A 25,257-nucleotide genomic window follows, 5' to 3' on the forward strand; every position below is an offset into this window, starting at 1 on the left:
AAGGCATTCAAATAAGCCATTAACTCAAGTGGTTCACCCACTGCACACAGAAAGTGGTTCACCCGCTGCGCATAGAAGCCATTCATTCACTGCATGAATTGTGCCATTGGGATTTTCCGTCGGGACTTGGATGAACCCAGAACAAGAAGAAGAGGAAGATATGGGGGAATTGGTTGAGTCACCACAGATTGATATGTCTCTGGTTTTTCTGTACTGTCAGGATCAACACACAGGCTGAAACATCCCAGGTATTCCTATACGGCATATACTGGATGGCTCTTTGATTTCTTATCTTTACTTGCAACATATTCCAGCTTCGTCGCTCGATCATGGCGATCTGACTCTGTTCGAGAAACCTGGATGCCACAAGGTCCATATCAGTTATTGCTAATAAATTTATAGGTTTTGAAATCTGGTTAATAAATAATAAATGCTTTTAATTGCAAAAATAGTTCTCATGAGCGTGTATGAACCTAGGGCAGGGATATTCTGTTGTCTGTAGCTTTTCTAGATATCCGTTGATTTTGATAATTGGACCTTTTGTTCCTCACAGGATCCAAACTGAAGCAGTTGGAGGAGAAGAAAGGCATTGTTATTAGATTCGTTATTGGACACAGTGTTACACCTGGTGGTATTTTGGATCGTGCCATTGATTCAGAAGACGCACAGCATCATGATTTCCTTAGATTGGAACATGTTGAAGGCTACCACGAGCTCTCAGCAAAGACCAAGACCTATTTTTCTACAGCAGTAGCAAAATGGGATGCAGATTTCTATGTTAAGGTCGATGATGATGTGCATGTTAATTTAGGTACCAATCCCTCATTCTTTTAGAACCAGGATAAGTTGATAACTACTATCAATGGAAGGATATCTTTGCCCTATTCTGTTATCACTAAGAACATACGGATGCTCTTCTCAGGGATGCTGGCCACCACTCTTGCACGATACCGATCTAAACCAAGAATTTACATTGGTTGCATGAAGTCTGGACCTGTTCTTGCACAGAAGTAAGTAGCTATGACCAAATAGCATAAAGCAAATTGGGTTTCCAGAGAATATCCTAAAATACGATTTTAGTGTGTATCATCTACGTTACATTGGATGCAAAGAAAAGAGGAATATCCACATAATCTTTTCATTGTTTTCTGTCAAAATATATACACACATCATAATTTTTCTTCACTTGTGTATATACTCCATTAGGGTCTGGGCAATCCCCATGGCTCCTGCAAGCAGGGCGTTTTTCTTATTTCTTGTAATGATACCTGTTGTTCAGGTAGCGAAGTGTTATGTAGCTGTTGACTTACCATTCCAGTTTACATGTTTAAAATTATATTCTTCTGCTTCTCTAATGGAGTACTTAATACTTTTCTCTGGGGTTACATATATATGTGTAACTATGAAAAAGAAACGAGAGGATTTCCTGCACTCCTTTTTTAGTAGGAGAATTATATTGTTACCTTGTCTCCTTTTCTGATAAAACATTTATATACTAGCCATTTTCATAATCCATTCTGTGTCATAGGTTTGTGCTGTAGGGTGATATTGTATACTGGCATCAAGTTGTGTCCAGCTATAGCTAAATTTTAGTTATGTATATTTATGCATGTTCATTCTAGTTAAAGCCCAATTGTTCAAGTCTCTTTTTCCTAATCTTTTCTGAGATTGGAGTTTCCACAACAGCTGGGGTGAGTATATATATGGCTAGACTATCACATTGATATAATTTATTCTCAGGTGAGAGTTCAAATCATGACTAGACACAGAAAGCCCAATATTACATATATTGAACTAATCACATTGGGTTCCTTTCTTTTCCTGCTTCCAGGTCCAAAGGAATGAGATACATGGGCTGATTTTGCAGAGCATAGGTATAAAACGTTTGACAGCACACAGGTGCCAGCAGTAGCAAAATGGGATGCAGATTTCTATGTTAAGGTCGATGATGATGTGCATGTTAATTTAGGTACCAATCCCTCATTCTTTTAGAACCAGGATAAGTTGATAACTACTATCAATGGAAGGATATCTTTGCCCTATTCTGTTATCACTAAGAACATACGGATGCTCTTCTCAGGGATGCTGGCCACCACTCTTGCACGATACCGATCTAAACCAAGAATTTACATTGGTTGCATGAAGTCTGGACCTGTTCTTGCACAGAAGTAAGTAGCTATGACCAAATAGCATAAAGCAATTTGGGTTTCCAGATTTAGACAAAACAATTTCTTCTCTTGAAATGGAATTAGCAGTTGCTCGGACTGAAAAATCAGCCAACCTCAATGGGTCACCTGTTCTTGAGAAGCCTGATGGACAAGGCCCTGAGGTACGCCAGAAGGCATTTGTTGTGATTGGAATCAATACAGCTTTTAGCAGTAGAAAGCAGCGGGACTCTGTTCGAGAAATCTGGATGCCACAAGGTCCATATCAGTTATTGCTAATAAATTTATAGGTTTTGAAATCTGGTTAATAAATAATAAATTCTTTTAATTGCAAAAATAGTTCTCATGAGCGTGTATGAACCTAGGGCAGGGATATTCTGCTGTCTGTAGCTTTTCTAGATATCCGTTGATTTTGATAATTGGACCTTTTGTTCCTCACAGGATCCAAACTGAAGCAGTTGGAGGAGAAGAAAGGCATTGTTATTAGACTGTTGTCTGTAGCTTTTCTAGATATCCGTTGATTTTGATAATTGGACCTTTTGTTCCTCACAGGATCCAAACTGAAGCAGTTGGAGGAGAAGAAAGGCATTGTTATTAGATTCGTTATTGGACACAGTGTTACACCTGGTGGTATTTTGGATCGTGCCATTGATTCAGAAGACGCACAGCATCATGATTTCCTTAGATTGGAACATGTTGAAGGCTACCACGAGCTCTCAGCAAAGACCAAGACCTATTTTTCTACAGCAGTAGCAAAATGGGATGCAGATTTCTATGTTAAGGTCGATGATGATGTGCATGTTAATTTAGGTACCAATCCCTTATTCTTTTAGAACCAGGATAAGTTGATAACTACTATCAATGGAAGGATATCTTTGCCCTATTCTGTTATCACTAAGAACATGCTGGCCACCACTTTTGCACGATACCGATCTAAACCAAGAATTTACATTGGTTGCATGAAGTCTGGACCTGTTCTTGCACAGAAGTAAGTAGCTATGACCAAATAGCATAAAGCAATTTGGGTTTCCAGAGAATATCCTAAAATACTGGACCTTTCCGAATTGAATTTGTTTATAATTTTGTGAAAATTGTGATTGAAGATGTATAGAGCTAAATGATTTTAGTGTGTATCATCTACGTTACATTGGATGCAAAGAAAAGAGGAATATCCACATAATCTTTTCATTGTTTTCTGTCAAAATATATACACACATCATAATTATTCTTCACTTGTGTATATACTCCATTAGGGTCTGGGCAATCCCCATGGCTCCTGCAAGCAGGGCGTTTTTCTTATTTCTTGTAATGATACCTGTTGTATTTTTTTTGTTGTGTTAACATTTTTTAATAAGTTCAAGACTCTTGCTCAGAATCCCATGTTGTTTGATTTGCTTGTGGCAGATTGCAATGCAGCATGTGGAGAAAGATGCAAAGAAGCATCCCGCCATAGGATATGCTTGAGAGCTTGTGGTACATGCTGTGCCAAATGCAACTTTGTTCCTCCTGGTACATCGGGAAATACTGATCTCTGCCCCTGCTACGCCAACCTAACAACACATGGCAACAGACACAAGTGCCCTTGAGAATATAACATATCTTTTGAATAAGATGTATGATCGGTGTGTATGCTTTTGTGTACAGTTTCCCATTAACAGGTGATATCTAAGATGTTTGTTTAATGTAATTAATAAGATGTATATTTACTATAACATATTGAATAAGACGTATGATCATTATGTCAAAAGAACTTAGCAGAAGTGGTATGTGTTTTTTAATTGTGTGGTTTCAAGATAATTATTGGTTCAGGTCTTTAGAAATAGTTATAAAAACATGAAACCATCCTAATTGTGTGGATTCAAATCTAACAGTGTGAATTCAAGTCTCCATCTCCAGGGAAATAATGTACAAAGATACTAAGTGAAATATATCAAAGCAAATCATATCCTTGTGCTGTGTTCTGTCACTCTGTACAAAATTCAAATTAGTGGCTTGTAAACAGTTTCCGAAGTCGTTTTATATTTAGAGGGGACATAGATGTCTTCCACGGAATTGAGGTTCTTTGTTTGAATCAAAAGCCATGGTATTATAATACTTGAATGGCAGTAAATCATGTGTAGACTGCTGTGGAGTTTGAAGTTTAAACTGAGGTGTTCTTTTAAGGCTCCCTGTTGAGGATTTTCGTGTGCCTGCTGCAATACAAAACCTTGGTTCTCGCAGTTTTCTAATATTTACTGTCTTACATTTAGGAAAATGTGCTAATAAGAATAATTTGTGTTCTTTCAGAGGTGTCAAGTATCATGAGCCAGAATATGGGCATATAGAAGTTGTCATTGCCATCAGCCAACTGGACCTACTACAACCTCTCTACTTGCCATACTCTACTTGCTCTACTTGCATGGATACGTTGTTAACCTAGCAGCCCCAGTCCATCAGCCAACTGGACCTACTACAACCTCTCTACTTGCCATACTCTACTTGCTCTACTTGCATGGATACGTTGTTAACCTAGCAGCCCCAGTCCGCTCAAGACGTTAGCTGTTAACTCTCAATGTTCTCATGATCACGATTGCTCTAACAATCAAGAGCTGACCTAGTCCCGAAGTGTTTCCGCTGACCTCTTCTCCTATATCGAATTGTTTGTTCCTCCCCTTTGAGAAATCAAGAATGCAGCCCCCTTAACTAAATAAGTTGAGTCAATTCCTTTTCCTTGAACTAGTAAGAACTCATTCGTTCTTGAGGGGAATCTATTTAGTTAATGATTCTATTGGTAAGGATAGAAGGCAGAAAGATAAGATGGGCTGGTGCAGTAAGGTAGCCTACTGTCTAGAGAAATCATACATAGAGAATATCGGCATATAGAAGTTGTCATTGCCATCAGCCAACTGGACCTACTACAACCTCTCTACTTGCATACTTGATTAGTCAATAGAAACTTTCTCTCTAAACTCATCAAGGCCCACTTCCATAGCTGACAAGGCCTATGAAATCTGAAGTCTCCATCCACTACAGAAATCATACATAGAGAATATCGGCATATAGAAGTTGTCATTGCCATCAGCCAACTGGACCTACTACAACCTCTCTACTTGCCATACTCTACTTGCTCTACTTGCATGGATACGTTGTTAACCTAGCAGCCCCAGTCCGCTCAAGACGTTACTAGGCCATGCCCGTTCAATTGTTTCGGGACATTAGATTAGTGCTATTCCCATTGCTTAGACCATTGCTGTTAACTCTCAATGTTCTCATGATCACGATTGCTCTAACAATCAAGAGCTGACCTAGTCCCGAAGTGTTTCCGCTGACCTCTTCTCCTATATCGAATTGTTTGTTCCTCCCCTTTGAGAAATCAAGAATGCAGCCCCCCCTTAACTAAATAAGTTGAGTCAATTCCTTTTCCTTGAACTAGTAAGAACGAATGAGTTCTTGAGGGGAATCTATTTAGTTAATGATTCTATTGGTAAGGATAGAAGTCATTGCCATCAGCCAACTGGACCTACTACAACCTCTCTACTTGCCATACTCTACTTGCTCTACTTGCATGGATACGTTGTTAACCTAGCAGCCCCAGTCCGCTCAAGACGTTACTAGGCCATGCCCGTTCAATTGTTTCGGGATAAAGAGTGGTGAGTAACGTGATATCCATACTTGATTAGTCAGATAAGCATTAGATTAGTGCTATTCCCATTGCTTAGACCATTGCTGTTAACTCTCATACGTAAATCACTACTAGCCACAGCCACCTGATTTCGCATTTACTACTGCCGCCACATCCATCATTCCATATGCTATTTGCTCCCCATGTCACATCGATCACCTAATTGCACATCCATCATTCCATATGCCATTTGCTCCCCATGTCACATCGATCACCTAATTGCACCGATCGCTCACTTAACGTAAGGTTTTCATTTTATGCCCATTAGCTCCATTCCAAATCAATCCGTATATGTACTTATTTCTGCACCTAGATATTGACATAAATCTCCTGTCTAGCGCGACCCAATCTACCACCAAGATTGCCCGATGTCAGATACATCACCTAATTTTGCATTTACTTCTGCCGCCACATACATCATTCCATATGCCATTTGCTCCCCATGTCATATCGATCACTTAATTGCACCAATTGCTCACATAACGTAAGCTTTTCGTTTTATGCCGACCATTAAATATTGCCTGCTCCATCTGAGCTTCAAGTATTTTAGTCAAGTATTTTAGCTCCATTCACACTTCAAACCAGCTTACAAACACGTTGAACTTTTTTATAAATTGGCCTCTTCTGCACCTGGATATTCACATACATCTCCCCGCTTCACATAACATGGAATCCATTAGCATAAGCCAACTTACTCAACTCGCGGTATTGTTTCTCTTAGCACTTGTTCTCATGGCTCTTCTGATTATTGACATCGTAAAAGTCGAAAGACAAAGAAAAAAGAAACCAAGAAAACAATAATTCTGAATCTCAAGCCTATTTTTGCATTATTTTACGCATTGTCTCATTTCCCCGCTTCCTTCTCTGTTACAGGTGTACAACGGATGTTTCAAATATGCATTTGGGTCTGCCATGGTGGTGCAACTCGCATTTTTTATGCTTCTATCGTCTCTGCTCGGATGCCGGTCTAATGTCCTAATTGTTAGCATTCGTGCTTGTCTTGTATTCTTCACATGTTACAGTCTGTCATAAGAAATGCTTATTTTCAAGGTCAAATGTAAGCTCCATGGCAGTTTTTATGTTACTTGTGTCTTGAATTGATGACGATTCTCTGCAAGTTAGTTATTCAATAATGTTTAGATCTTTGGTATATAGTGCTCATGTGACTATTGCTATGCCCTTTCCAGTAACATATCATGTAATATTGTAGCCCATAGTTAATGAAACTTACACTCTTTCTTGTCTACTATTTTGACATTTATCATTGCCTGTTGTCTGATTTTCAGAAGAAGTTGACACAGTCTACCGGAACTGGTACTTCAGCCTTACACTTGCATTTGTTCCTTGAGACTTAGTAGTTAAGTAATTCATTCGACAAAAAAGCAGGAGAAGCTCCACTGCGTTATCTGCCCAGCTCTCTAGACCCCACTATCCACTGCTATCAATGTATGTCCCGTATCACTGGCGGGTGGTAGGTTTAAATGGCATTTTTTTTATAAAATCATATGCCTCATCCAAACAACCAGATCAACCATACAGGCGTAAAAGCAGCTGCAGTATGGACACTTATGAATGGTATTCTTTATTGATCCTAGTAGTTGGTTTATTTTCTTGTTTACTATTTTGGCATTTATCATTGCCTGTTGTCTGAGTTTCAAAAGAAGTTGACACAGTCTACCGAAACTGGTACTTCAACCTTACACTTGCATCTGTTCCTTGAGACTTAGTAGTTTACTATTTTGGCATTTATCATTGCCTGTTGTCTGAGTTTCAGAAGAAGTTGACACAGTCTACCGAAACTGGTACTTCAGCCTTACACTTGCATCTGTTCCTTGAGACTTAGTAGTTAAGTAATTCATTCGACACTCCACTACGTTATCTGCCCAGCTCCCTGTTCTTAACTTCATGCTAATTCATTCGACACTCCACTGCGTTATCTGCCCAACTCCCTGTTTATCTGCCCAACTCCCTGTTCTTAACTTCATGCAGGGACTCGCTGCCTCGCAGCTGCCCTTGTTTATATATGTTGAAGTTTTCGGAACAAAGTTGGGTGTACCAAAATGGAAAATTTGGAAAAGAGATAGTGATGAGACCAATCAACTTATTACTTATTACTGTAGGATGTTAATGACACATATTGTATATTAAATTTATTATTGTATAATGTTAATAATATATATGGTATAATAAAATGTTTATTTATTTTTTTAAATTAAAATATCAAATTACTTCTATATAACTTAATTTTTATATTTTTGGTGTAAATATAATTAAAATAATATAGTTTTATAGAAAATTGTTTTTTGGGAGGTGAAGTATTACTAACATTTGCACCACATGTAAGGAAACGCCATAAGGCAATGACATAAGAAACAATAACATAGAAGAAAGAAGTCAAAATTTATGCAATTTTGTTTCTTTACTGGTGTTTCCTTTTTATCATATGTTATGTTTCCTTTTATCATATGTGGTGTTTCCTTTTTATCATATGTTATGTTTCACGAAGATTCCAATGGCATAAGAAACAATAGCATAGAAGAAAGAAGTCAAAATTTTATGTAATTTTGGTGTTTCTTTTTTATCATATGTTATGTTTCCTTTTTATCATATGTTATGTTTCACGGAGATTCCAACTAGTATGTGTTCAAAGTGAAGGTAATGCAAAACACTTCACTCCAAAGGATTTATGAAAATGCTCTTTATTAAGATTATGGAACCTTTATAAGTAAATGACTTAAATCAAACATTTCATAATGCCCAAGACATCCTCTTCATCTCCCATGCTCATATGGATCACATTGTAAGTGTTTTCATTGTTAATTGGTGTTTTTTTAAGGGGTTGTTAAATTTCTGATTGCACAACCTGTGGTTCATATTGAAAAGCAACTATACCTCAATCTTTATACCTCAATCTTTTCAAATGTGTAGAAAGCTCCATGGCAATTAAAATTACAGTTTGAATGCTATTCACTTGAAATATGCAACTATACCTCAATCTTTTCGAATGTGTAGAAAGCTCCATGGAAATTAAAATTATAATTTGAATGCTATTCACTTGAAATATGGCAGGTCCTAGATATTGACATGTTTATGTGTAGAGCTTGACATATGCCTTTTGAGGTCAGTGTTTGTGCTTGCTTTTAAACAATTTGGCAATTTGTCATAGTGCATATTTCTCTTTGGCCTCAATGTTACTATGAGAATTTTTCGATGGATAATCAGTCAAATATCATAATTTGAATAATGGATCAATATCATAATTTGAATAATGGATTAATTGGTTTTAACATCCAAAAATCGAGCATATAAAAAAGAAATAATGATGTGGGTTCCTTTCACAAGTGGACCGCTAAACTATGCTCTAATATGGGGAATTGAAGTGCAAATTAGATGGGTAGTCAACCATATATAGAATTTCATTGTAATGCACATAGAAATTAAATGTCATTATTTAATAAACTAAAATAATGAACATTTCACAAGTCAAGATGATCCCTAAACTATGCTCTAATATGGGGAATTGAAGTGCAAATTAGATGGGTAGTCAACCATATATAGAATTTCATTGTAATGCACATAGAAATTAAATGTCATTATTTAATAAACTAAAATAATGAACACAATTATAACAAAATGAACGGAAATGGTAAAAATTGATATTTTCCTGCAAAGTAATATTTAAAAATTTCTAATAAACTCATATTTATATTTTAACCTCAAGTAATAATTCATTTTTTCCCAGAAAATAAATTGATATTTTCCCTCAAAGTAATATTTAAAAATTTCTAATAAACTCATATTTATATTTTAACTTCAAGTAATAATTCATTTTTCCCCCAAAATAAATTCTTTGGGCCGATTGCCTATTTCTCACACCTATGATGCTTTTCTCCAAATTGTTATTTAGTATTTCTCACACCACAGGTAAAAATTGATATTTTTCTACAAAGTAATATTTAAAAATTTCTAATTTATATTTTTACTTCAAGTAATCATTCATTTTTTCCCCGAAAATAATTTCTCTCGGCTATTTCTCACACCTATCATGCTTTTCTCCAAATTGTTATTTAATATTTCTCATGCCTATGATGCTTTTCTCCAAATTGTTATTTAGATGAGATGAGAGACAAAACATAGATCAAATTAATTAGTTGAGGTTAGAGATAAACATCCATCAGATTTCTCTAATTAACGACCCCAAATGACCATGACTATCAATGGATGAATTATAACGACAACAGCAAGAAGTTGAGATGAGAGACAAAACATCGATCAAGTTAATTAGTTAGTTATAAATACGACAAGTACTCATCCTCATGGGCACTATAATGTTTGTATAGTAAGAAATTTATCTTAAAGTTTAGAAATTTTGGCAAATTTTAAGAGTCCTTAATATATACATAATGTAAAATGTTTGGTGATATTTTTGTAAAGATATTTAAATTTCTAATTATTTTATATAGTCTTTATAAAATTTTGACAATTTTTAAGATAACAAAATTTTATACTATAAAATCATATTTACAACCATAGAAAATTACCTTACATACAAATATTAACCCTTAAAATTTTCATATTTATAAAATTTGAAAATATTTAGATTTTAGTATATTTTTATATATTTAAAAAAAAAAAACCTTCACATTATTTTTTATTAATATTAATGTCATATTTGATTTAATTTAATATTTTTTAAATATTATTTTGAATATTTTTGAAAAGTTTGAATGAGGAAGCTGCCCAAACTGAGAAAAGTGGGAAGATAGATTTAATGAGAAAATGGCCTAATTCGTGCATTTCATTTACGGTAACTATCAAGTACCAGATCAAGAAAGGAGACTTGCTATTAAAATATGTGGTTGATAATTTCAACCGGCAAAATGTGCTAATCTGCATGGATTATGCTATTATTTTATGATAATTTATATTATATTTATTTTAAATTATTTAATTTAATATATATATATATATATATATAATTTTATAAAAAATTATAAAATAACTGAAATTTAAAATGATTAAATTGAACTTTTCCAAATATATCCTACAATTATGATAGACAACGCTTCATGATTTATCGACCCTCACCCTCTGTGAACTGCTCCATAACTGTGTAGTTATATATTTAAATATTCTGAATAGTTGGAAACTCTAGGATGAATAGTAGGAACTAAATTGGAAATTATGAACTCTGTACTGTAGGGATAGATTACAAATGAGACCTTTTGAGGATATAAATGTAGGGATAGATTACAAATGAGACTTTTTGAGGATATAAATGATGTGGGTAAAAAAATGAGTTTTTATTAATATAAAGATAAGTTTTTTTTAACTGAAAAAAAATGAAATTTAAAATATTTGGAGGTAAGGAAATTTTCCGATAAAAGTCATCAAAGCCCTTGGTTTAAATGGTCATGGGTTAGCTGTCAACGATATGCAATATCTATTCTTTTGGGCACTTCACGCCAACGCTGAAGAACAGGAATATGGTGGTATCCTGGAGAACACCAGAGTGGAGGCAGATCGGGGTCCAACCTTAGCTGTTGGGATGGGGTTAAGGTGCGCCCATATATCTGGTCGTTGCTCCTAATTGATATGGAGAACATGAATAACTGCACTGAGAATGTGTTTAACATAGCTGAGCACAATATTTTTTTCCACACATCAGGGGTTTCACCAATAGAGCACAACAACAGAATAAGATACAGACTTATAAATAACCTCTTAGTCATCAACGCGACACCTTTTTTATTATAATATCACACAGTATCCAAAATATTTCAACCCTTTTCATGCAAATCCATCGCATATAAATAAATTCAAAACATGTAGAAAACCCATCGCATATAAATAAATTCAAAACATGTGGACAACCTCAAGCTCGCCTTTTTTTCCAAAACAGTATCAAGAATTGCGCGTGGATGATCTGTAAAGGCTATAAACACCTTTATATTTTTTTTCCACCACTGAATTGCTTTTTTCCTTAGGGTAGAATGAAGCTGGTGCCAACACAAAAAAAAATAATATCACGAATCTCCAGACAAAATACCAGATGAAGCAACCAGAAAACCCCAACCAAGCATTCCTTATTAAACTTTAAATCCGGAGAATACTTTCAATATAAAATAATAACTGCGTAGAATTACAATCTTATGGTGTAATACCACTATCATCAGAGTAGCGAAATCGAGGTCTTTTGTACAAGCAGAGAAGCAGACAATGCTTTCTTCCGGCAAGTTTAGAAAGTGAGGCTGAGGAGGGTTTGTCAACTAAGCAAGAGACTGCGGGAAACTGCTCCAGCGGATGAACAGTGCATCTTTTTGGGATAAGGTTGGCTAGCATGACAAATGAAAGGGAAATACTTGTAGTTGATACTGTATCGCCCTCTTTTGGTGGCCGACTCTGAAACGTCCCAATCTCAGCCGAGAACTCCCAACTGCAGAACCACCAAGTTGTGAAAAAAGCCCAGCCGAGAACTCCCAACTGCACAACCACCAAGTTGTGAAAAAAGCCCAACCCACATCGCAACAATAATCTTTCAAAGAATGGTAAGGCCAAAGCATTTAGTTTAAAAAAAAGTCTGGAAATCGTTACAAGTAACTAATGCATACCACTCCGTAACCAATTTGTAACTATTCCTAACGAATTTGTAATTATTTTGATCCAACGGTTGAAGTTTTTGTGATCGTCTAATATTTAATCGTAAGACACACAAGGATGACAAGTAGGCAAAAAGGAGAGTGGATTTCAGAGGGAACGCCTTACTGTGTAATTAAAGAAAGATAATCGTATCAAGGTTACCACAAACATAAAATTTTCACTGCATTCTTTCATAAATATGTTTTAGAGCAATTTAGTCATATTTTCCAACAATATAAAGCATAAATTTGAGTATCTATGTTTTCAGAAGATTTTGTAAATAGATTCATCACAAAATAATTGTATGAATGGGAACATTATGTTGGTAAAGATAACAAAACCATATATTCCAATTTAGACTCCACTATATAACTTGAATATATGGATCACACAAAGAAAATGAGATATACACACATTTTGATTAAGATATTTAACAATAAAACAATTGTCTTCATTATGAAACAAAGGAACCATAAAATCCAAGCTCATTCATGAAAATTTGATTGGATTGTAACAAGAAAAAAAAGTTTTCCAAAATTGTCTTCCATTGCTTGGAAATAAGTTTAAATTTTATGAGAAGTGATAATGGGAGGTAAAGAAAAAAAATTCAAAACTTCAAAGCCAAAAAATAAAGATAATTAGATTCATCTTAAACTTTGTAGCACAAAAAGAAGGGTCCAAAATCAATAAAATCATTTTTCACTGTGTTAATAGAATTATGACTACTATAGCCATAAAATTATCAATAAAAATATATATGAAAGATTATTTATGTTTTTAAGTTAAATTTAGAAAAATAGAATTATATATTATTATTTAAATTTAATATTAATAATGTATTATTTAAAATTAATATATTCACTATTAGTTATGGTATTATAACTAAACAATATAGTATAGCATATATATTCCTATTAACTAAAATATAAAATTATAATAAGCTTATTATTTAAATTTATTAATTTATTTAATATTAATCAAACTATATTAATTTAGATTGAAATTAATATAAATTTATAATGTTATATTAATTATTAATATTCAAATTATAATATTTATATTTATATTAATAAATTCTATATTAATATTAATGTAAACCAAGTAATGATGGGATATAATTAGCCTCTAAATTTATTAATTTAAATCCTATTAATTTAATTTAAACTATATAATAATATCAATACTCTATATATTATAAAAATTATCAATTTCCTATTAATATAAATTTATTATATTTACTATTTAAAATTAATATTATATATTAATATATCAGTTATTAATGTATTACAATGTATTATTAATATGAATGTGGACTAAAATATTAATTATAATATTGACATTTATATTAATAATATATTTTTGTTAATAATATAAAACAATATATTGTAAAATAGAGTTGTAAATTTTAATTAATAATATAGAATAACAATATATTACCTATCAAAATTATTATATATTATAGGTTATAAAATTAGATATAATAATAGTTTTAATTATAAAGCCTAAAATTTAAATATAATAATAATATTTTTAAAATTAAAGTTATTATTATATACTAAAATTATATTATGATGGTGGTGGTGGTGGTGGTTAACGTCCACTGAGACCAAACTTTGGTCTATCGGACCTAAAGAAACGAATTATTTAGTTTTACTTAAGATTTTATTCCTATGCTCAAAAAGCTTGGATAGAAGTCTCCCGAGCTCACTGTAATTTTGACAACGTAAAAGGTTAGGAAGGTCAGTATTGCAACAAAGATTTTGAAATTGAGATCTAATGTGGTTGTACGTGGGGCACTCTAAGAGGAAGTGATTTTCATCCTCGATGTGCGTATTCTCATAGAGATGGCAGAACCTTTCCATCCATGGTGTTTTAGGAACTGCCCAATGACCCGTTTCACTATGGAGCTCATAAGAGTTCATTCTAATCTTGGCTATATTAATTTTCTTCTTTGAGATAGTTAAAACAAAGAGATACTTTTGATCTTCTAGGGTGGGGTTGATGACCTCCTTATAATATCTTAATTTTCTTTTAGCTGCTAAATATTTCTCACACTACATTTTTTCTTTGAACTTAGAAGTAACAATATTTTTAATGTTATTAATGCTTTGCAATGCAACATTCTCATCAATCTCCCAATGGTTTAACCAAGCCTTGGTGTCTTTATACCAACCTCGTTTGAGCCTTAGGTGGATTTGGTTGGAATTTAAAGCTAGCTTAGGAAGTCTATGGTCTCCTATGTTATTGAGTTTGTGCTTGTACAACAGAAGCCTAGTCATAGCTAGGCTCTCGATAGGGGAAAGACCCACTTCTATAAGGATAATAAGATAGGGTGTGTTTCTTTTAATTTTGAGGTTATACGTTATAAAACGCTTCTGGATTTGCTCAATATTTCTTCGATTCTCTAGAGATGCTACAACCCCAAACCTCACATCCATATAAGATAACTGGAGTGACTAAAGTTTCAAAGAGGAACTTCTTTTTATCCCACATTATGAGGTTTGTCATTTTACAATTATTTTCAAGACCAAAATAAGCTTGCCATCCCCCATTAATCATTTTCTCAATGCTATAATTCCAGTTGAGCTTGCGATGAATATCAATTCCTAGGTACTTGTAGGAAGACACTTCCTCCAAGTTACTATTGTCATACATAAAATTAGCATAAGTGTCCTTCTTGGATTTGATAATCATAACTTTTGTTTTGTTAGTGCTAACAATCATACCCATGGTAGAGCAGAAATCCTTAAGAAGTATAAGTTGGTTATCAAGATCAGATGGGCACCTTGCGAGAAGAACAAAATCGTCAGCGTAGAGAAGAAGGATGATGACTATCCCAGCTAAGATCATGCCAGCACATCCTGCTTCCTCTAAACAACCTTCTAGCTTGTCAATGTCGTCGTCGTCGTCGTCATCATCATCATCATCATCATCGATGTAATTATTAAAACTATTATTTTTAAAATATTATTACGAAATTATAATGTATTAAATTTATTAACATCAAAACTAATATATAAAGAGTTATAGTAAATAATAAAGAAATATGAAAAAAAATTAGACAGGTTTTCGGCGATAATCAATCAGAATTCATTTGTTGACGTGTTTCGAACCAACAAGTGTTGATGATGAATCACACTTGTTGGTTGGAAAAGCGTTGTGGATGATTAACCACACTTGTTGGTTCGAAAAGCATTGACAAATTAATTTTGATGTGATAATCAATCAGAATTCATTTGTCGATGCATTTCGAACCAACAAATGTCAATGATGAACCACACTTGTTGGTTGGAAAAGCGTTATGGATGATGAACCACACTTGTTGGTTCAAAAAGTGTCGACAAATAAATTCTGATGTGATTATCGCAAAAAACCTGTCTTAAAAATTTGATATGGCTTATAGAAGCCTCAATTCAATAAATATGAAAATATTATTATGAAATTTAATGTATTAAATTTATCAACATTAAATCTATTATATAAAGAGTTATAGTAAATAATACAAAAAAATATATTTGATATATGATTTTGTTATATAAATAATAAATTTAATGGATTTTTATTTTGTATTATATCAAAAATATCATGTTAAACTATTATTTAATAATAAAGAAATAAATATAATAATAAAAAGGTGTATTGGATTTATAATAATGTTATGTATTGGATCAAAATTATTATATTAAAATTGTATATTTAAAAAGAGAATATGAATAAAACAATATCATATTATCGATATTAAACAATTATTAATTATATATAATAATAAAGAAACATATTAAAATTTTCATATATCACAATTGCATAATAAAAGAGACTTATTAAAATTTTATTATAAAAAAATATATTAAAAATAACCTATCATATTATAAAAGAAGTTTATTAAAACTATTATATGTCAAAATTATTATTATTAGGTAATAATAAAGAAACGTGTTAATATCAAAACTATTATATATATATTTCAATTATCAATTATATATAATAAAAAGAAATATATTAAAATTTTCATATATCACAATTGCATAATAAAAAAAACATGTTAAATGTTACCATTATTATAAAAAATTATATTAAAAATAACATATCATATTATAAAAATAATAATTAGAGCTATTATACTATATGTTAAAATTATTATTATTATGTAATAATAAAGAGACATGTTAATGTCAAAACTTTTATATAAATAGGTGTATTATATATATATATATATATATATATATGATTCTCTTATAATAAAAAGAAGTGAAGTGTATTGAATCATATATTGTATCAAATTATTATATCAACATTTTTTTTATATATTATTATATCAATATTTGTTTTATATTTGATCAAAATTATACTAAAAAGGTATATGTGAGGAGAGAGTGTTATAATCATATATAAATTAATTTAATGTTATTTTAATATTCTATATATTGAAATTATTATATAAAATATTTATAATTATAATTATGGTTGTACATTAGTGTTGATCTCATGATAACTAAATATGTTTTGAAATATTTTTATTGCATGTTTTTTTTTTCTTCTCATCCTATTGGGGTAATTTAAGGCATTGAGAATGATATGATTTATGCATGAGTGCCTCCTCAAGGGTCTCCTTGCTGGGATGAAGAGATAGTATACAATGGTTAGAATTATTACATAAACGTGTGAACACTCATAGCAACTAAGAAAAGGGAGGAATATAGTGACATGTTAATATATTAATATGGAATTCCATATTTTAATAAAAGGTTTAAATTTGTTTCAATAAAATACACATAGGTATATAAATACATTTTTTTTTCCCCTGGAAAAATCGTAATCTTTCATTAATGATTGAAAAATTACATGTTGTAGATGCCTCTTGGCATATGCTGATTAATAGAGTACCAAAAATAATGCTCAAAATGATGCATAGATCCTTTCACACCACGCAGGGTGCATGGATTTCATGAAAATATACTGGTAAATGCAAAATATTTTGTACAGTTGGGGAAAAGTCAGGCTTTTCTCCCTTTTTTCTTCTCAACCTTTCTCCAATTCCCCTATGACTCTGTGGGAGTTATGAGTGCTAATGCATTTTCAGCCACAGGTTGTGGGTTATCAGAATCTGATGTGTCTGATGTATGTATGCGTTTATTTCTGCCCATATCCATTTCTGCTCTTCTTGCCAATGTTGTCTCTATATTGTCCAGTGGATCTGTGTCTTCTACAATTGGTTCTTTATTCATTTGTTTGTTCTCATTTGGGTTGGCATATTCCATCTCTTCTTCCTCCTCATCATCCGGGGGTGATGGTGGAATATACCAACCTTTTGCTTGTTTTTCCGTTTTCTTTTTTCTGCGGCTGTCTTTTATGACTGCTGGGCACGTGATTTGTAAGTGTCTTGTTTGCCTACATGTTCGACATCTGAATGCGGTGTTTTCATAATCTAATACTTGGGTCCAGCTGCTCTGTCTATGCTTCAGCTGGATTTGGTCTCGCAGGCCTTTGCTAAGGTCTACTTCCACACATATTCATGCAAAAGTATATATTCTTTCCTCCACTCGCTAGGTGTCCATTTTAATGTAACGCCCAATTGTGTTTCCAATTCCAGTGAGTACTTGCTGGTTCCAGAGATGTATTGGGAGGTTGTGTAGCCTCACCCAAACTGGCATCTTCGAGACAACCATTGTGTTTGCATCAAATCCTGGGAACCATGGTGTAATGAAGAGTCCAGTGGATCCCCAAAACCAAGGCCCTTCCTGCATTACTATATCTCTGTCTGTTGCTGATAAAAATTTCACAATAAAAAACCCCTTGGAGCATAGGTGTACTTCGCATTCCGTGGTCCAGTTCGTGTAAATCCAAATGAACAGATCCGCCGGTTTGGGCCAATAGCAGTTAAATCTGCATATTATTGCCTGACTTTCATATATGGTGCATTGCTCGTCTATTTCTGGTGTATTTATGTTGTATTCTGGAGTGTGTTCCAGCTGTTCCACTATGTATGGCCTTGCGTCCATACCTGTTTGGTTCGGTGCTGCTCCTTCTGTGTTTTTCCCCTGCAGGGCGTTTTTGAAGGAAATGCTGCCTGGTTTTTTCCCAATTGAACCAGTGCCACTTCCTCCCGCCCTGTCTGAATTCTTGTTATTGTTAGTTGCTCCTCCTCTTAGCCTCAGATTGAGGATGATTGTTGACAGAGATGTGATTCTATATTCCCAAAGGTATTTTGTGTCTTGTAACACTCTGCCCCCATGTATCAGGTTTTGGATTCTGATGGGGTAACCCAGCTGTTGCATAATAATTTCCTGCATTTTCTCAACAGTATCTGTGCCTTTTACCCAGATTATTTTCGTTTTTCCTTCTGGGTTTTTTATAAAAACTTGAAATCTGTGATCCCTTACCAGGTTTCCAGATGTTGCTTTTGGCAGATCTGACCTTGTGGTTCTGCTCAGCTCCTTTTGCTCGCCTTGACACAGCTTAATTGGTGTTGTAGCTTCCCGATCTAACCTGTTAGAGGGTCGATCTACCACAAGAGGGTCTGCATCTATAAGTCTAAGATGCTGTCTGTTCGCCATACCGCGGAACGGTGGATTTAATCCCCATTCGGGGTTCCACGGAAATTTGCTTTCTAGATCTGCATCATAATAAAACGGATCCACGTTTTGATAAGCCGTGATCTGGAGGTTTTCTTCATACCTTTGATAGTGTCGGCGGAGGGCTCCATTATTGCTCCAGGCCGTTCCCTTATCATGCATTTTCTCGCAAGCAACTGCAGACTTTGGGCTATTTGTCAAGTGCTCAGTCTGTATACCTTTCCTCCGCTCCTCCAAACCCTTTATGACGCTCAGGAGCTTTCCAACTGTCTTGGCCACCTGTGGGAGTCCTGTATTCCCCAGATCTGGGCCGGATCTCGCCTCTGATTTCCTTGTGCGCCCTGGCTTCTGCAGATAGCATAGGGGCTTTGTTCTCTGCGCGCCACTGTAGACCCACGCTGGATACACCGCTTCCAGCTCTCCAGAGGGTTTGCCGATGCATGATAGCACCATTGCCGTTCGAATCCCTTCTCCTCCCGCTCGATTTCTTCCGTTCGACAATTCTACTCAGGTATATAAATACATATATACAATTAAGGTTTTAATATTATTTTAAAGTTATATTTAAATTATGGTGTCCAAATCACAGTGATGAAAACATTTATACAAACAAAATACAATCACACCTTTTAAAAAATGTTAATTTTATTTTTTGATAAATGACTTATAATTCTTTTTTGTTGGATTCCATGCTTTTATGTTTCAAATTTGCAAATTTTGTTTAGCAATAGAGAATTAGGGAATATATCAAGAGAACTAAATAATATATTTACAGAATTTTATAATCATAAACAAACAAAAACCCTTTTTCCTTGCTTGTTTGTTGAATGTCCTCTCACACAAACTATTGTTTATTCTGGTGGACTCATATATGGGTTTATGAATTTTCAATAACATTCATAAGAAATAACATGAACGTTGGAGAACGGTTTGGATTCCTGCATGGTAAATTATTTTTATCGATGTTTCAGCCTAAGTATCACAATCCATCATGAGGAAATCTACATAAGAATTTTGAATTCTCATTTAGCTTATCAACATTGTGAAAAGATGTAAAATCAGCTAAATATTGAGACAATTTAACCCATTTCTTCTCAAAGCATGTAATCTCATTCAACTTATCCCTTCCATGTAGGGATAATACTAGTGTTATTTATTAGGGATAACATGAATGCTATTTTTGTTTTTACTAACTATGGACTCATATTTGGGGGCGATTTTGCAATAAAATTCATATTCAAAGGGGTGGCAAGAGGGGGAGGGGTGTTGAAGCATATGCTCTACTAAAAGGGATCCAAATATTAATAGATCATGAAGTATCCTCACTCTCGATGTTGGGAGATTCACTCTTATTAATGCATCACCTAAAAAAAGGAACTCTCCTAAAAGATGAGGCATTGAATCATATAATGAAAATAATTTGGGAATATGATAATGATATGGACTCGTGAACATTATTCCATGTGTTTAGGGAGTTCAACAAGGAGGTAAATAAGTGTGCAAATGAAGGATGTCATGTTGAAATGAGTAATTTGGTTGTCAATGGGAAAACCATATTTTCTCAAATTCCTTGAGTTATTATGTAGTGTAATTAAAAAGGAAATATCCCTTTGGGCATCTACCATAAGAGAAGATATAATGGAAGAAACAAAAATTTAAGAAGGAACCAAACCCATCCCCAAGAAAATATATCAATTGATAGAAGTGAATACCCCACAATAAGACTGAGGAAAAATCAATCATAACTCCAAGCATGAGCCAGATCAAATGTACATGGTAGATCCAAAATGCCACCACATTTAGGTGGCTTTGCATTACACAAACTAAAAAATCTTTAATGTATGAAGATGAGAGTGGAAATTTCGTCTAATGTGGGATCATATTCCATTCACCCCAACACTCCACACTATGATTTCATAACAAGGGTAATAAAAGAATGACATAATCCTGGGCATTCATAGGCTCGCAAGAATTTCAACTTGGCATCTCAACATCATCCTGATGGGCAAGTTGTTGATGAAATATAAGGAAGTTGAAAGGCACGCCTAGTGTGGTATTTCTCCCTTAGGCTTCCTACACTTCAATTTTTCGGCAAATAGAAATTTGAACTACAGTAAGATTTCATATGGGGCAGGCATTTGAAAAAATAAAGCAAGTTTCCAGATTGAATCAATGACAAAGATAGGTCACCTCCTTTGTAACTTTGGCATGAATTGGAAGGAGATCGCCTCCCACCCACCCCCCCACCACCCCCACCCCCCCCCCAACTCAAAAGGAATGGGAACAAACATATAAGTGGTCATGCAAGCAGATCATTTTAGAGTTTCATTACATTGGTCACATAGTTACACTCAAGGTCAACATCATTAACTCCTCCACTGCATAGAAACAACTACCCTAAACTAATGCTCTAAGCTAACTCAGTAAAAATTCATCCCATGGAATCCCCTCAAGCATAGTATTGTCAGGGAATGACAGGTTTAGTTTCAATTGTGGAAAGAGACCTCCCCTTCTCTTATCCTTTTAGAGCACCAAGGTGTAGTTAGGAAAGCATGAAGAAGACAATGTAAGGTGAGGAAGGAACCAGATTTGGAGAGTGAGTGGGAGTTCTACCTTAATGGACTCTGGAAGTGGGAAAGATTGAGTGATTTGGAAGTTAACACATGATAATAATCATACAAGGAGGTATTGGTGGAGTAGTTGACAAAGAGAATGGACACAATGCGAATTAATTTTTTGGATTTGAACTTGAAGATTAGTGGGAAAATAGCTACAATTTCATCCTTAATTGATAAGCAATAAAAAATGGAACCTCATTTAGCAAATCAAGATAATGAAATAGCGACTTTGCATTAAAAAAATGAGGAATTGCAGTTGAATTTCATGGAGCTCTAGAATTGAGTAGAATGGAGGATTGTTAGAATGCATCCACCAGCTCTAGTGCTCCATCACCAGATAAGATGTTAGCTTTGAATGAGCCTACCTAGCACATGGGGAGTCTCACCTTCATTCCTGATTAGTGGGAAAGTGAGTTGTAAATTTTGTGTCTTATTGGGCCAACTATGTAGGGTATATGCCTACAAAGAGTCCTTTTTTTGTTTCTCTTATGAAGTCTATGAAGAAATTGCACTACTTAAGATAGATAAGAGGAAAATGTTAGCAAAATTGGATAAATAATGATGTAATTCCTAGTGATCAACTATGTTCCTAACACTGATTTAATATAACATTTATCAACATGGTTAGAAAAATAAATTAATATTCAATAACATGAACGTTATTTATGGTTTTACAATAATTTCAGATGGTCAGTTAGGTCAATGTGGCACAATGTGTCATGCAACCTCCATACTGAATGACCCAATGTTCCCATTCCACTTCCCTAATTAGGCCCAATCGGGCCTAATTAGGGATATCAATGAGGCATAGTAATTTCATTTCCCACCATGTGAAATTATTATGGGTATAAATGAGGAGTAGTAAACCCACTTTCCATCACTCTAATACTTGGCCTAATCAGGGATATCAATGAGTTGTAGTAATTCCACTTCCCACCCCTCAAGCGTAATTAGTGATATTGATGAGGCTTAGTAAGTCCACTTGCCACCACTCTTGGCCTAATAAGGGACAATATTTGTTTATATTGTTTATTTCCCACAAAAGTGTGATATGTGGCATTCTACTTCCCAAAAAGCAACATATTAAAGTAAACTAGTAATCTTTTAAACATGCTTTATAAAAGGAAATATCAAACCATGGATTAATACATATAAGTAAGTTAATATGACTAATATAATTCGCTGATGTAAAATAGATGACTAGAATATGTTAGCATATTTAATTGTAGATCATGTGATCAAGATTTGCAATTAATAGAAATATTAATGTGTGAAAGTTCGATTGGGGGACATTTATGGGCCAACGAATGCACACAATATATAAAATTTACATGACTTGCATTTTGTAATAAATTTAAAAGAAAAATTTGCACCAGGGAATCCTATTTATGAGTAGAATATCGCGAGAGTTTTTTTGTTATATTTTAAAGCCACTTATTACTTTAATTATGCATGAATGTTTTTCCTATTAGGAAGTATTCATGGTATCATTTAAAAAAAATTATTTATGATTTTGATGGTTTTGGTTTCATATGAATAAAGAATGTTAATATATAAGAATGAGTTTATTTTTTTATTTTTTATAGAAGACTGATTTTTGTATCATTAGAAGAGTATCCCTTTTATATTTTTTATAAAAATTAGGTGAAATCATTTTTAATGAAATTGTAATATTTTATTATTTAAATTATATTTTTAAATAAAAAATAAATTTAACCCTTGAAAAATTCTCAAATACTAAAATTGTATAAACATAACCACTTTTGAAATTATTATTTTTCTCAAAATAAAATCAACTAGAAAATTTAAAAAAAGCACACCAAAAATAATCTCAATAAACACTGCATCAAAATTTTGAAATTATTTTTATTTAAGTAAAGAAAACATTCAATTTGGATTGTCCAACAATACATGTGACTTTAGAAATTCGTAAATCCTCATTTTATACATCATAGTTGACATGAAGCTATCGCCTCCAATATGTCACATGATGTGACATTCTCCTTGTAATGGAGTATGAATATATCCATCATCATTAATGTAACGGTATCTGAATACACCCCAAATTCTATTGTAAAACAGTTGTGTATATATATATAGTTTTGGAATTTTGAACATGTATTTTTAGTTGTATTTATTTAAATTTTGGAAAAAATTTATTGGAATTATAAATTTAAGTTATGAATTTTATATAATCTTAGTATTTTTGAATTAGTTATTTGGAATTTAAAAAAAAAATATTTAATCTATGTATAAAATTAAAAAAATATTTTAAATAATAAATCAAAATTATTTGACTAAAAATCATTTCCCTTATTTTAACTAAAAATCCTAAAATATATAATAATTGAATACTACTTTTTAAATTTTATATATTAAATTATGTGTTTAAATACCATTATATTTAAACTTAAAATAAATAAATTTAAAATGATTTTTTTTAAATATAATTGTACTTAAATTTAAGATACATTAATTTAAAATGAATTATTTTTTATAAAACTTTAGGAAGACATCATTGTTCAGTTGACGTACTATGATCCTACACTAAGTTCACCCTAACTGGGCGTAATTTTATTTAAAGTGAATCTAAGTTTTGAGATATAACTTATGACATTTGTAAAAACTTTGAGTTTTCAATTTAAAAATTAGATATAATTGTATAAGTTAAATTTCTAAAATGGAAATATTGCTAATTATTTTAAAATTTGAAAAAAAACCAAATTAAATTTAATAATTAAATTTATTAAAAGATATTAATAAATTAAAAAGACCTATCATAAAATATTAGGTTTAATAAAATTTTATTACAGGTTTAATAAGATATGTCAATAAAGCTAGATATAATATTAAGTAAGACGTATCAAAGTTTGTATTGATATGTTTAAGAAACTCTTGTAATTATCATGTGTGTTTTTATGATTCATATGTTTTATCAAATAATATATATACTTTTAAAGGTTTTAATGCTTTCTTTTCTTTTGTTTTTGTTTTTTTTTTTCTTTTTTTTGCTAAAGCAAGAGTCGGTCTTTCTATTATCTTGTCACTAAAAAATATATTACATAAGATACATTGCACCCAAAGAGGAAGAGGGCAAAAGCCTTAGCAAACACTTCAAGCTTTGGGAGAAGAGTCAACTCCTTGAGAACTGGGTCTAGTGCCCAAGAAAAAACAAAACTCACTCCCTCCACTACTCGAATCGAGAACCGAGGTCAAGCGGTCAAGGGCAGAATGAAACTAAAACATGAAAACCTGAAAAAACTTTGAGCGGACACAAAGAGGTGAATAGGGACCACATAATAAAGATTTCGGGTCCACTAGGGATCACCCAGACCCACTAACCTGCTTGACGAACCTGAGCCCTTGATCTGCTGCTACATGATCCAACGACTGAGGGAAATATCGGGCAGAGATGAAGCCGAAAGAATACCCGCCTGATGGAGGCGGTATTCTCTCTCCTCCGAGAGCCACGCGTTGAATGCTGAGTGGCATTGGAGACATTTCTAATAAACCACTTCGGGTTTTAAGGATGCCTGATAACCTGGAAACTGCTTTGACACCCGATAACCCGTTAAGCATGGATACGTTGTGCTTCTGCTATC

The 25,257-nt window shown here is 33.3% G+C and overlaps 1 protein-coding gene and 1 pseudogene across 2 annotated transcripts; both read left to right on the forward strand.

Annotated features, from left to right (window-relative positions):
• Positions 1 to 1,222: 1,222 nt before the first annotated feature.
• On the forward strand, positions 1,223 to 3,751 carry LOC149264491 (cypmaclein-like). Its single transcript, XM_089389787.1, has 4 exons — positions 1,223 to 1,287; positions 1,643 to 1,691; positions 1,832 to 1,874; positions 3,570 to 3,751. The coding sequence occupies exons 1-4, from the start codon at positions 1,223 to 1,225 to the stop codon at positions 3,749 to 3,751; spliced, it is 339 nt and encodes a 112-aa protein (XP_089245913.1).
• LOC149264492 (beta-1,3-galactosyltransferase 7 pseudogene) lies at positions 1,836 to 2,998 on the forward strand (annotated as a pseudogene). Its single transcript, XR_016245989.1, has 3 exons — positions 1,836 to 1,969; positions 2,081 to 2,423; positions 2,718 to 2,998. The product of XR_016245989.1 is annotated as a beta-1,3-galactosyltransferase 7 pseudogene (transcript).
• Positions 3,752 to 25,257: the final 21,506 nt, after the last annotated feature.

The sequence above is a fragment of the Pinus tabuliformis genome, chromosome 6, assembly GCF_031772625.1.
Source record: "Pinus tabuliformis cultivar Carrire ecotype Pingquan chromosome 6, CPIR1, whole genome shotgun sequence".
NCBI classification, from domain to species: Eukaryota; Viridiplantae; Streptophyta; class Pinopsida; order Pinales; family Pinaceae; genus Pinus; species Pinus tabuliformis.